Below are 13,553 nucleotides of genomic sequence, written 5' to 3'. Positions count from 1 at the left end.
GCCCCAGGTCCTGTTATGGGTGTTATGCAAGGAGTGGCACATGAACTGTGCATAAACTTTTGAAAAGACTAAAGAGCTTGAAATCTGAACCCTCTCTGACCTTTGGTTGCTGGATAAGCGAGTGTGCCCGGGGCTGCAGTGAACCCGTTTGACCCTCTGTCAGAGGATGTATTGTAGAAATCTTACACAGATAGGAGAGCAACATAGTGAGGTAGCAGAGAGAGGGGTTGGCAAGCTGAACCAGCTGGAAGTGGCTCTCTGCTCTAAGTCTCCACCAGCTGAAGGATCTTTGGAACATCTCCAACTTCGACTTTCACGCTTATAAAAAAGAAATACCAGCGTCTACTTCCTGCTAGTCCTGAGCCATTAAAGGCAGTTCTGCCTTCTGGGACAAACAGAAATAGTGCAGAATGTTAAGTGTCTAATCTAATGATTATTGTACACGTGTGTCACGCCCTCAGCATCTCCTGTTTGTCACACTGAGTGGTAAGTTTAGAAGGGGTGGGGGGGACCCACAGACCAGACCAGACCAGACACAAGTTAGGCATAACGCAGACTCAGATCTTTCCTTAGTCAGTGCCCCGTATAGAGGCAGGAGCCTAGTTCTGGAAACTCCATGCATAAAGACAGATTCCAGGGGTTCTCTTCCTCCTCACATCTCTGTATCAGCAGGTAGAAGGGGAGAGGACCATTTTCTCTGCCAAAGACTCTCACCCTATCCTTGACCTTGTGTCTACCCCAGCCAAGGCTGAAGGGGCCAAACAGAAGGCCTGAAGTCTTCCATCCAGGAGAGGCAGGTAGTATAAACTGACCCTTGACCTGCCCTGCCTAGGGGTGTTGCAGAGACACCCATAGAATGTTCTGGGTCCAATCTATCCATCAGGCATATTCTTTTTCTTTTCTTTCTTTTTTTTGTTTGTTTGTTTGTTTTTTGTTTTTTTGTTTTTCGAGACAGGGCTTCTCTGTGTAGCCCTGGCTGTCCTGGAACTCACTCGGTAGACCAGGCTGGCCTCGAACTCAGAAATCCACTTGCCTCTGCCTCCCAAGTGCTGGGATTAAAGGCGTGCGCCACCACCGCCCGGCCACCAGGCATATTCTTGACTCAGTTCCAATTGTGGCCTCACATCCTGGAGACCAGTCATCTGTTTAGACCACATTCCCTCGGCACCTCCTGCAGGGCAGCTCAGTGCTAGTACAAGAGTGGACAGAGCTGGTCCCTGGAGAGCTGGGGTGTGATCTGGAGAGGCAGGCAGGCATGCCTAGAAGGCTGTATTGTAGGACAGAGACCAGGAGTGGGTACTGAGGTGGGACATGTTGAGTGTTAGGCTGAGGGGAACAGCTACATCCACGTTCTGCCAGTCATGCAGAACGATTCAAGGACTTCTTGGGGCTTGCAACATTGGATTTTGTTGGCTGGCACATGGTGGGCACTCCCTGAGCAGGTTCTAGGTAAATAGGCCACGTTGATCCCACACTTCCCTGCTTCAAGCTCTCACCTGAAGTGCCCTGCTCTGGGACCCGTCTCCAGAGCTGTTGCCAGGCCTTTGCACTCTTATGTAAACATGCCCACATTTTTTTTAAAAAAATTATACATAGGTGTGTTTGTCTGCATGTGGGCAGGTGCACATGACTGCAGGTGCCCTTGGTGGGCAGAGGCATTAGATCCCCTGGAGCTGGAGTTACAGATGGTTGGGAGCCTCCTGAGAAAGGCGTTGGGAACTCAACTTGAGTCTTCTGGAAGAGCAGCAAGTGCTCTTAACCACTGAGCCATCTCCCCAGCTCACATGCTCACATTCCTGAAGAGTCTCTCAGCCCCTGGACTCACCAAACAGTGGTCCTTCCTGCTTTGGGACCACAGTTTGTTTCACAGGGACAAACCCTTGGGAATGTGGTGGTGCCTTGTGCCTCCCTCATGCTGTTCTTAGCCTCTGCAGCTGTCATCTTTCAGGCTGTGCCCTCAGAGCTGCTCACCTACAGACCAGTCAAGACCCAAGCCTCCAGTTCTGCGCTCAGGCTTATGACTCTGTTTATTACGAAGTCTTTGGCCCATTCTACCTATGACAACATTGGGAGCTTTATTTGCTCTGAGCAACAGGAATGAATAGGCAAGGAGGAAGGGTCTGGAGACACCTTGTATTTCTCCTTCTCCATAGATTTTTATTCCAGATACCTTTTATTTCTCGCTCCCGGTGGATCTTTATTCCAAAAGCAACTGTGAAACAAAGGAACACAAAGGTGCTTTGATCTAGAATAGCTTAGTTTATTTCTTCATTGTAACAAGTAAGAAGGAAAGGTTTTGTAAATTCAATAAATAGAATAAATAGTATCTGTCTTCACGCTCGGCTTTTCTGCACTTCCATCTGCATCTTCTGCAATGTCCCCAGGAGACTCTTCAGAAACGACAGTGTGTTGCCTGCTGTGGTCTGGTTGCACGGCTTTTCGCAGGAAAAGAACTGCAGGAAGAGAAGTGGACAGGACAAGGTGAGCATCTGCAGCCGTGCACACCCTCTGCAGCCGTGCACACCCTCTGCAGCCGTGCACACCTAGCAGCTCAGCATCATCTTCCCTCAAACCTGGGGACCAGTTGATGGAAGGAAAATAAGAAGGATGATCCTGGGCTAACTAGCATTTGGTAAGACCACGTAAGTGTTAATTTGGGATTCCAGGAGTCTATGCACATGCATGCACATGCGCACACATGCACACATACTGCCCACCGAATGACATTACATGTCATTAGGGAAATTTTTTTTCTTGGGGATTCTCTGAGGACAAATATCTGTGTTTGCTCCCCTAGCCGCTGTCCTTTCAAGGTCACATTAGAACACCGTAGTTCTGAGGAAGACTTTGGATTCACATAGACCAGGGGTTAAGTCCCAACGCTGTCTCTTAACTACGATAGCATCAGAAAAATGACTTTCATAGGTATCACTTTTCTCCTTATGGAGCTCCTGTACAGAGCTAAAACTGGCCTCTAAGGCAGGTGCTCAGCATAACAGCACATGTAACATGGCCAAGGCAGGTGCCCCTGGGGACAGAGACATGTGAGTAGGCTGGCCAACCTCAGCACTTTGGACTACCGGTGCTCTCCTATGAATACCAGGGTACAGGGAGGCAGGACAGTGACCGGCCACAGCCCCGGGAACCAGGGTACATGCTGATGGTCGGTAGCGCGGGTAGAAGTACTTATCTAGACCTTGGTGTCTTGTCTTTTACAAAACTTTTCAGTCATCCAGCAAACCAACTTAAAACCTGACTGAGAGGCTACCACATCCTTGGTTCCTAAAGCGAGTTTTTAGGATGACTTAGTGCTGTGTGAGCTATAGTCTGCCTCTTTAGAGTCCAGCCTTTGCTTACAATGAGGTGAATTCTTTCATTATCCAACAGGGAGAGAGAAGAAATTAACCAGTTGGGTGTCAATGGTCTCCATTTAACCAGGGGAGCCTCGGACTCCAGAGCATAGCTGTCCCACTAGAGTGATCTTGTTCCTGGCTAAATTTTTTACCTGCCCCCCTTCCAGCCTGGGCCGACCTACTCTGACTTTACCATCCTTTCTCAATTGCTTAGAGATGAGCAGGCAGCTGCTGCTCTCAAGATTCTCTGCTACAGGCTCTGACCCAGAGGCCTACTTCTGTGGTGACAGTATCCACTCAGAAATCATTTGTCACATGCGGACACAAAACTCACCGGACACTTGCTGCTCTTCAGTGCTTCGACTGTCCTTTTCACCCGATTGAAAAAAACAAAGAATTTTGTTTTCTGTGTGGCATTGGTCACCTGTGACAGTCCCTCCTGGAAGCATGGTGTGGTACAGTCATCCTGGTAAATAACAAGGACTTATGAAAAGAATTTATAAAAACTGCCTAGGACTGCTTTCAGAAAGAATAGCCAAGAAGATTTTAAAGAGCAACGTAATTTAACCAATGTCGCCTAAACTCATGCTATTATTTTTGGATTGTTTCCTTGGCACCCTAGGAAAAGATCTTAAGTCATTTGAGGCAAGGTCAATTTCCCAGTGACGTTCCTGGAGGAGATTCCACACAGGAAATGTAGACCTGATGGGCCAGCAAAGGTGGTACTACATCTGCCTTGCACCTGGTGGCCCTGTCCAGGTCCAATGGCTGTGAGTTTGAAAGTCCAGAGAAAGGAAAAGCATTTTCTCACGCCAGCTGATGCGACAAGCCATTATGTTAGGGCTTATGTTTCCCTGCAAGCTACAATCCTGCATCGAGAAGGGAGGGGACAGACTGGACCTTTCCCTAGCCACATAACCCCCAACAAATGGGGCTTCTGACTTCCACAGGTTTCTAAGCTCAGCTTTTCCATGGTCCAACTTGAAGGGTGAGCCCTGCAGTGGCTACAGGTCCCTCATCATAACCAGGAGTTAGAACAGTACCAGAGCCTCCCTGCCCTCCCCTCAGTGCCAGGGTGAGAGTTGCTCTCTTAGGGATCCCTTAGGCATCAAACTTAGATATTGTCTTCCCAGAGGACAGTTGGAACCATTTGGCAGCCACTAAAGACCAGCAGGGAGATGGAGAAGGGGAGGGGAAAGAGTAGGAAGATGCCAGAGAAAGGAGGTGTGTGTGTGTGAGTATGTGAGTATGTGTGTGTGTGAGTGAGTGTGTATGAGTATATGAGTGAGTGCATGTGTGAGTGAGTGAGTGAGTGTGTGTGTGTGTGTGTGTGTGTGTGTGAGAGAGAGAGAGAGAGAGAGAGAGAGAGAGAGAGAGAGAGAGAGAGACTGTGCCCCTCTAATATTCATTTTGTACATGGCCATTTATCTCAGAAGATAGTAAGTTTTAGACCATGAAAAATACTCAGATTGCTCAAGGGCATGACACTAACTTAAACACATAGATGTGTGTAGAATGTGTGTGTGTATATATATATATATATATATATATATATATATATATATATACACACACACACACACATATATATATATATAAATTTTAAAGGTAGGGTTTATACTATAACAGTCCCATTTAAACAATAATTTAGAATTTAGAATATCAAGTAAATTGTGTTATTTTTCTTCAAAATGTAAACAGTGTCCTGTGACCTTTTTTGACTATACTTACAGATGGGATGGAGAGACACAAGCAGCTGGTCACCTGCAAAAGAGAAATCTCAGCATGAACATTCTAGCTATGAGCACTGAGAGAAGTCTGGAAAGTTCTTAAGGTTATTCACTCACGTTGCCACTGCAGCTACATTGTGACGGTGGGTCATCCTACAGTAGGCAAAGAGATAACCCCCAGTGAGTTGAGTTCCCTTTGTCATCCCCCAACGGATGGCTCTCCCCAGCCCCCAAAATCTACCTTCAGCTTTCCAATAAGATAACTGGTTTCTTGGATGCCCCACTTGGTTCTGCATATCTGGCCCAGCACAGAACTGAAGAGCAAAGCAGAGGCAAGGATGTATGTCACAGACATGTTGATGGGAGTCTGGAGCTCAGTCTACCGGCATCTTCCAGTCTAGCTGTATTTAAAGCTCTTCAAACTGGGAAAAACCCTGACATCAAACTGATACCCAGTGCCCACTTTTTCTCTGTAAGTTGGGGCCAATTTATATTGAAATAAAAATTCAGTCTGAGTCACTTGACAAAGGCTGTCTTATGCCAGGAAATACCATTCCTCAGAAAAGATGCTTTTCAAATAGTCGGGTTCTGAAATACTAAAGGAAAAGTTAAAGATCTAGCCCCAACCTCCTTTACAGGCAGGAATTCTGGTTGTGAGATTCAAAACACTTTCCATGAAAGCTCAGGTCTGTGTTTCCCCCTTCACATTAGCAGAAATGCTGATAGACAGTGAGTTCTAGTGGTGGTAATGAAGGGGTCACACTGGGGATACCAGGGGAAAGCAAGGCTTGCCTTCCACTCATTGGGGTTTTCCTCTGGCTATTGGAGCCTCAGTTTACTTGATTGCTAGATACTCACAGGATGTCAGGCCTAGCAACAGAAGTTCTACCTCATACATACGCCTCTGAGAAGTCACTCTATGTGAGTATGTAAGCACATGGATGCTGGACCGGTTCTCACTAGCATTAGCCTTGAGGAGCCCTGGACTCTTTAGAGACCATGTAGAGTACTAGGCAACTTTAGGTTAAAAGCACAAAACAAAGCTCAGTACTAAAACAGGACACCACCTAGTACCTAGAACACTTAGAGCATGTATCAGCCCATCCCAGGTACTTTATGTAAATAGCCACCAAGGGAGGTGGATACTAAGTTGCCATTCTCATTTTCTACCCCTTAAGTCACCATATACATCGTAGCTACCCGGTCCTCTAGTGTGGCTAAATTCACCAGTATGACTAGAAAGCAGACTTCTGTAATGTACTGATGTAAATGCTATAAGTATCCTCAGGATTTTATACATAGGGAAACTGAGGCACAGAGAAGCAAGTAATTGGCCCCAAGTCATACAACTAGTAATCTGTATGTAGATTCTTAATTGAAAGTTCCAAATGCAGGTTTTGGGGGAGTGCAGAAATAGAACTCAACCAGGCAAGTATGCTGTGCTACCAAGCAACATTTGGCCAGGCAAGTGGTATGTGTATGTGGAGGTCAAGAGACAGTTTCGGGGAGCCACTTTTCTCCCTCTGCCTTGTCTCCGAGGCAGGGTCTCTGTTGTTTTGGCTGTGTTGTATACTCTAGGGTAGCTGGCCTTCAAGTTTCTGGACGATTCTCCTGTGTCTTGTGTTGTAGCAGGAGCTCTGGGGTGGCAGATAAGTAACATAGCATCCTGCTTTTTCACGTGGGATTTGGGAATTGAGCCTGGGTTGCCCAGCTTATGGACTGTTGCTTCTCTCAGCTGTGCCATCTTGACAACCCTCAAGTGTAACTCTTAACTGTTCCCCAGCTTCCCTGAGGGCTGCCCTGCCCTGCCCTGCCCTTCCCTGGCCTGCCTGCCCCCAACCATATTTCAGGGTCTTTATGGTCTGGTCCTATAGCCCAATATCCACACTGAAATACCTGGGCACTCAAACTCTGACTAAATGTTTGTCGACTGACCTTAAACATTAATTTGAAACACTTTTTTTTTTAAATGGAAAGGTGTATTTAAACTGGGTTTCTGTGAAATTTCAAGGCGAGTCACACTCAGAGGTAAATTCAGGTAACAAAGTTTGCCTCCTGTACCATCAGATCAGCAGGTGAGAGGTTCTTTAGCTGGGCACATTGACTCTAGTTGTCAGCAGGAATAAGGTCCTAAGCTTTTTTGTGGTGTGAGAGAGGGTGGCGGTGTTGGTTTGTATTGAATTTCTTTTCTCCGGAGAGAGGGCCACGGTCAGTCAGAATTCGGCTCCACAGTGGGAAGCAGTCTTCTTAAAGGGAAACCTGGAGCTGCTGCTTCCTAAATCTCCCGCATCTCCTCCAAGCTTAGTCCTACAGACTTGCCTTTTGCTGAAGGCCTCCTTATCTGTGGAAAACACTTTTGTTTCTAAGTCCAGTGTGACTTTAATTTTTTTCAAAGCTTTCTTTTTATGATGGTTCTCAAATGCTTCTAGCCCACCACCCACCAGAGATGTGGGGGAAGTGGACCTGTTTAGAAATGGGAGCAAATCCCATCTGTGTCTTCAGGAATTCAGAAATTCAGTTCCCAGGTCAGCAAGAGCAGCTCCATCCACTTGTATCCTCGTGGATACACCAGCGGTCCAGTTTTGTAGAGTCGTAGAGTCGGGATAGCAGCAGTGGTAGCAGGACCTTGCAGAGACAGCCAGACCTCAGCCTCAGCACGATTCCTGTTGGATTTCTGGCCAACAGGAATACCAGAAAAAGATCTCAGCTGTGCCTTTCTCAGGGAAGTAAAATTCACCAAAGATGTGAAACTAAGAAGTGTTTAGCTACGTAAGCAAGCCCAGCCCCATCAGTGTCTGTTACGTTCTTTTTATACTCTCTCCAATCATTACGTGTCCTCCACATGTATTGCCTCAGCCAAATCTGTGGAAGCAGCTAGAAGCTGAGGCACACCCCCAGAAGATTTTTGGTGTGTTTTTCTCTATGGAGTCCCAACAAATGGAGCTCAACAATGCAATGTAAGGCAGACCAATACATGTGTGTCCTCAGCAAAGAACCCTTCATCATGTGTCCTTTCATGCGCTTGCTTCAGCAGAACATCCTTTCATCGGTGTCTGCTTCAGAGAAACATTCCTTCACATGCCTGCCTTAGCAAAACATCCTTTCACTTGTGTCCACTTCAGGAAAACACTCCTTCACATGTTTGCCAGAGAGAAACACCATCTGACACAACTGACTCTCCAAAGAACCCTTATGTTTCCACTTCAGTCCGGATCTACACCTCTCTCTGACAGGACTCTAGAGAGTTCAGTGTGGCAATACAGCTAGCTAAAGTCCTACTTTCTCCTCACAATTTTGCTGCAACGGAATCTCATTTTAATCCCAGTTACTTACATCACCTAGAAAGTTCTACCCTGACCCATTGGGTAGGTAATGTCAGTGAGTCATTTTTGAAGTTGGGCATATTTCCTATTGGTCATTTGCACACTTGCATTCTGATGCTGAGAACTTGGGTCACCACCTGGCTACTACCCAGAGGAAATGGTGCAAAGATGGTGTCCATATCCATGTTTGTTTCTCAGGATGATCACCTAACTTTTCCAGTTCCAAGGAATCAGAGTGGAGGCATCAACCATTCGGGGCTTCCTCCCAGAAAGATAACACTGTTCAATTTGTAATATGTAGTCTATCAGTTAACCACAGTTTGGAAGTTTAATCTGATTTGGTCCAGTCTCCAGGTACTGACCTCCTTCAGGACATGTTACTATCTCTTTCTGCCTCTTTGCCCTTCACCTTGCTAAGCTTTTCCTGGACTGCCCCTCCTCAGCTCTCTCCTACAGGGCCTGCTCTCATTCTCCAGGTTTTCCTGGACCACAGGAAGTATTGCAACTGTATATATCCAGATCTTAAAATCGATACATAATGATTGTATGTATTTGTGAGACACTGTGTGCTGATACTTCAGTGCATGGATACAATGTGTCCTTATCACCCAAGACAACTCTTTCCACTTCCTACCACTTCTGTACAGGTAAAGCCTTTTTATAAACAGATTTATTTTACTTTTATTTTATATCTTTGACTTTTGTCTGAATGTGTGTAAATTTACCACATATATGCAGCACCCATGAAAGCCAAAAAGGGTATCCAATGCCCTGGAATTGGAATTATAGATGGTTGTAAGATGCTGTGTGGGTCTTGGGAATCAAACCCAGATCCTCTGCAAGAGAAGCCAGTGCTCTCAACCTCGGAGTCATCTCTCCATCCCTATATTTGGAACCTCTGAGTTCTTGTGCTTTGGTGAACTACTATCTCCTCCTGATAGGCTATAGTGCACTGGAACTCCCTCCTTCTTCCATCCAACTGTTTCTTGGTACCTTTTATCCAACATCCCTTAATCCCTCTTCTCCATGCCTTTCCCTGCCTTCCAGGATTATTATTCCACTCCTGTCTGCTGTGAGACCAACATTTTTGGTTTCCATGTATGGGAGCTCCTTGCTTTTCTGTGTGGCCTATTTCACCATATTGTCGTCCAGCTGTGTCCATCCTGCCACAGGTGGCAGAACTTCAGTGTTATGGCAGAACAAATTGCTTTGCGCATGCATACATGTGCACACATACACACACGTACACGCACACACACAAGCACAGACTTTTTTTTTTCTCTTTTTCTGTCTGTCATAGACATGGACATTGATCCGACATCTGAGTTGTATTAGCACCACGATCTGCTTGTTGCATGCTTCTAGTCCTTTCCTTTCAATAGAACCAGGAATAGGATTGTAGATTCTTCAGCCAGTCTAATCTTCACCTTTTTAAAATGGTGACACTAAGCTGTCTGTACTGATCTATCTTCCCACCACCAGTGCCCAAGTTCTACCCCTCCTCTCACCAGTCAACATTTACTACTTGTTTTGTATAATGGCAATTTTGAATGGGATGAGATTATGAAGTAAAAGAAATTAGAGGCATATAAATAGGAAGAGAAGGAATCAAATCACCTGTTACAAAACGACATGATATACAGATTAAAAGAATTCAAAACCCTACAAACTCCACCAAAAGACACAGATAAAGGAATTCAGTGAAACTGAAGGATATAAAAATTCTCCATAATCTAACATAAAAGCCAGTCATATTTTATACACCAATAATGAACTTCCTCAGAAGATATGAGAGGAATTCTATTTATTCACAACTGCAGCAAAATCAAAGTTAGAGAAGACAAGATAACTGCCTTGGGATGAGCCAGGTCTGGGAGAGCAAGCCCATAGTCCAAGCTACTTAGGATGCTGAGAGGGCAAGATGGTGCGAACCATTCAGGGCCAGCAACAAACAAACCACCAAAGTCTAGAAATAAATTCAACCCAAGAAGTAACAAGTCCTAAAGTGAAAATTACAAACCACTGAAAACAGAAACTGAAGAAGGTCTGTGTACAGACAAGGGAAACCCGCACCTGCCTGTGCACTTAGAGAATGAATATATGTAAAATGTCTATATTACTCAAAGTAGTTTCTAGTTTTAATACTATTTCCATCCAAATACCAAGGGCATTCTTAGAGAAATAGGCAAAAACAGATTCTAAGTTAATTAAGTGCTTAGCAACCACTGACTAAATGACTGATAAATTTGCTCTTGTGAAAACTCATGTGTATATATTTCTTTTACTTGATATCTCACTCAGAATTGCTATTATAAAAAATAATAATATAAATTATTATAAAATTTAGACATAACTAACACATCATTCCCAGCAGTTGATTAATGTCTTAAGAAGTTGAGCACGGAAACATTTGAGAAGTGAGAAGGTGACTGTGTTCTGAGCCCTTGGTGCAGGGCTTGCTCTCATCGAGGCTGCAAAAGGAAGGGTTGTGGGGTGGGGACACCCATCCTGTCTCCCCACACACTCGCTTATGCAAATGGAGCAGAGTAAGGACCATGAGGAGAGCACTGGAGCTGAACACACCATTGAGACAGCAGACGTTCTCCAAGCCCTATGTAACTTTCGAAGCTTGGCTTCTAGGATTTTTCTCAGCATCAGAATGCAAGTATGCAAATGACCAGCAGGAAATACGCCCAACTTCAAAAATGACTCACCGACATTACAGGGGAGGCTGGGGAGCTGAACGCAGGATCGAGTGCAGATAATATCTTTCGCAATAAATGACAGGAGACAGTAATCAACCATTTATTTTGTTCCAAAGATAAAGCTCAACACACTTATTTTGTGATTAAAAGGCTAGTGTGTCATGGATTATTTCTACAACAAAATGGCTATTTGTTCTAGGAAGTCACAACACAAAATGACATCCCCCCCCCCCAATTTTTCTTAAATAGCTAAATTTCCAAGTGAAAAACCATTCCACATTTTACTCTAAACAGTAGAGAGATAACTACTAGTTATCTAGTTCCAAGAATCTTTCAGCACTAATTTCCTTGTCAAATAGTTATTCTTAGATCAATATTTCTCATCAGCCATCTGGGGGTAAACCCCTCTGGATACACCTTTCTCCAAAGGAGGCTGCTTTTTAACTGGACACCATGAGCTACTCCCTAGACTCTCTCCTAAGCCAATTCTTCTTTGCCTGACACGGGAATGCTGTTCCCCATTGACTAGCCACAAAGCTCTCCCTAGTCTGAGACCCTTTTCTCCTTTCTCAGTCCCACCCCTGCCTAACAACTGCCCAGCCTATCTTTGTACGTGGAGTTCTCACACTCCACTGCCAGCATAGTCTATCACTGCTTGAAACTTGTGTCTCTCAGACACTGCAGGACCTCTTTGCTCTGGTTGATTTATTGATGTCCACATGGTTGATTTATTGATGTCTCAGACAAGCTGATGATTCTTGTGGCCGTGTTGGAGATCTTAGACTCAGTTAAATGTTCACGTTACACATCCCTCTGTATTTGCTCACACTGGGCTCTCTAATCTTTTTTTTGTTTTTTAACTTTTTATATGGAAAAACAGATGTATTCATGTGGAAATAGATGCCAAGGAACAGAAAGGCATGTTTTAGTTACAGAATTCACAGCTTGAATAGAATGTAGCAAATCCCAAAGCTTATGTGCTTGTGGATGATGTCGGGAGGGAGGCTCCTTTTGTATTGCCTACCCCACGCATCCATATCCAAAGATTACTTAATATAATCAGAAAGTCGGTATAACCCAAAGTGTATGGTGTCTTGGGTATGGTGTATAAAGAGGATGGTGGATGGTGGATGGTGGTTGGGGGATGGGGGATGAGGTATGGAGGATGGTATACAAGGGGTGGTGGTAAATACTGTCAATTTGACAGAACCTAGAATCCCTGGAGACATAAGCCTCTGGGCATGTCTTTGAGGAATTATCCATCTTAACTGAGCGAGATAAGAGGACACCTGCCCCCCATTCCATGAGTTGGAGATTCTGGACTGAATAGAGAAAAGAAAATGGGGCTGGAGAAGTGGTATGAATATTAAAGGCATTGGCTGCTCTTCCAGAGGTTCAGGGTTTAGTTCCCAGCACTTACATGGTGTCTCACAACTATCTGTAACTTCAGTCCCAGGGGATCTGAGGTCTTCTTCTGGCCTCTGTGGGCACCCATCATGAGTATAGTACACAGACACACATACAGGCTAAATACCCATACACATAAAATAAGTTTAAAAATGCTTTTAAAACTGAGAAAGGGAACTAGGCATAAGGAGCCATTGCTTGCAGCTTCCTGACTGTGGCTTTAGTGTGACTAGCTGGCTTCTTTTTCCTGCGGCTATACCACCATCAGGATCAACTGTATCCCCCTCTGCTATAAGCAAATTAAACCTTTCTTCTCTAAGTTCCTTTTTTCAGGTGTTTGGTCACAGTAAGGCCAGTAACTAATACATGGAGGTAGATACTAGAGAGATTATTAATTGTGTTACTGTCCCAAACTGCCATCACAACATTGTAGCAACTTGAAGGAAGAAAGATTGATTTCACCCCCCAGTTTGCAGTTAAGGTCCATCATGGTCGGTTACATTGTATCCACAGTCAGAAAGTAGAGAGCAGTGTCTGCTAATGACCAGACCGCTCTCTTTTTATTCAGTCCAGGATCTGAGCCTAGGGAATGGAGTCACCGACATTTAGTGTGGGCATTCCCATGTTAGTTAATGCAACCTAGAAATTCCCTCACAGATATCTCTAGAGGTTTGTCTAGGTGAATCTAAATCTTATCAAGTTGAAAATTAGTATGGATGGTCCTGGATTTCTGGACTATAGTCTGCTCCAGTGAAATGTTTGTTCACACTGTTGTTGCCATAACCTCATTTCTGTAGTTTTCTAAATGTCTTAACAGATGGTAAAGAACACATGGCTACCTTTTTATTTTCAGTGCTAAGGGCCTAGCACAGGTTCTTGTACTTGGTGAGCAAACATATATCTCTAGCACTTACTGTTCATTCTTACAGAGCAATTTAGATAGTTGCAAACATTAACATTTCTAAATTGTCCTTTAAAGTCTATTTGATGTGGGGGGAGAAAGGAACAGGAGATAACAGAGAAAGGTAAATACGT

The 13,553-nt window shown here is 44.6% G+C and overlaps 1 protein-coding gene across 1 annotated transcript; it reads right to left on the bottom strand.

Annotated features, from left to right (window-relative positions):
* Positions 1 to 2,333: 2,333 nt before the first annotated feature.
* On the bottom strand, positions 2,334 to 5,663 carry Il9 (interleukin 9). The gene is made up of 5 exons (XM_034511126.2): positions 5,325 to 5,663; positions 5,201 to 5,236; positions 5,085 to 5,117; positions 3,688 to 3,819; positions 2,334 to 2,453 (listed from the first exon to the last, which is right to left on the bottom strand). The coding sequence occupies exons 1-5, from the start codon at positions 5,436 to 5,438 to the stop codon at positions 2,334 to 2,336; spliced, it is 435 nt and encodes a 144-aa protein (XP_034367017.1). The 5' UTR covers positions 5,439 to 5,663.
* Between the last annotated feature and the right edge of the window lie 7,890 nt (positions 5,664 to 13,553).

Source organism: Arvicanthis niloticus, chromosome 8 (assembly GCF_011762505.2).
Source record: "Arvicanthis niloticus isolate mArvNil1 chromosome 8, mArvNil1.pat.X, whole genome shotgun sequence".
Classification (NCBI taxonomy): Eukaryota; Metazoa; Chordata; class Mammalia; order Rodentia; family Muridae; genus Arvicanthis; species Arvicanthis niloticus.
Note: the sequence above shows the minus strand (reverse complement) of the source record. Positions and strands in the feature narration are given on the sequence as shown.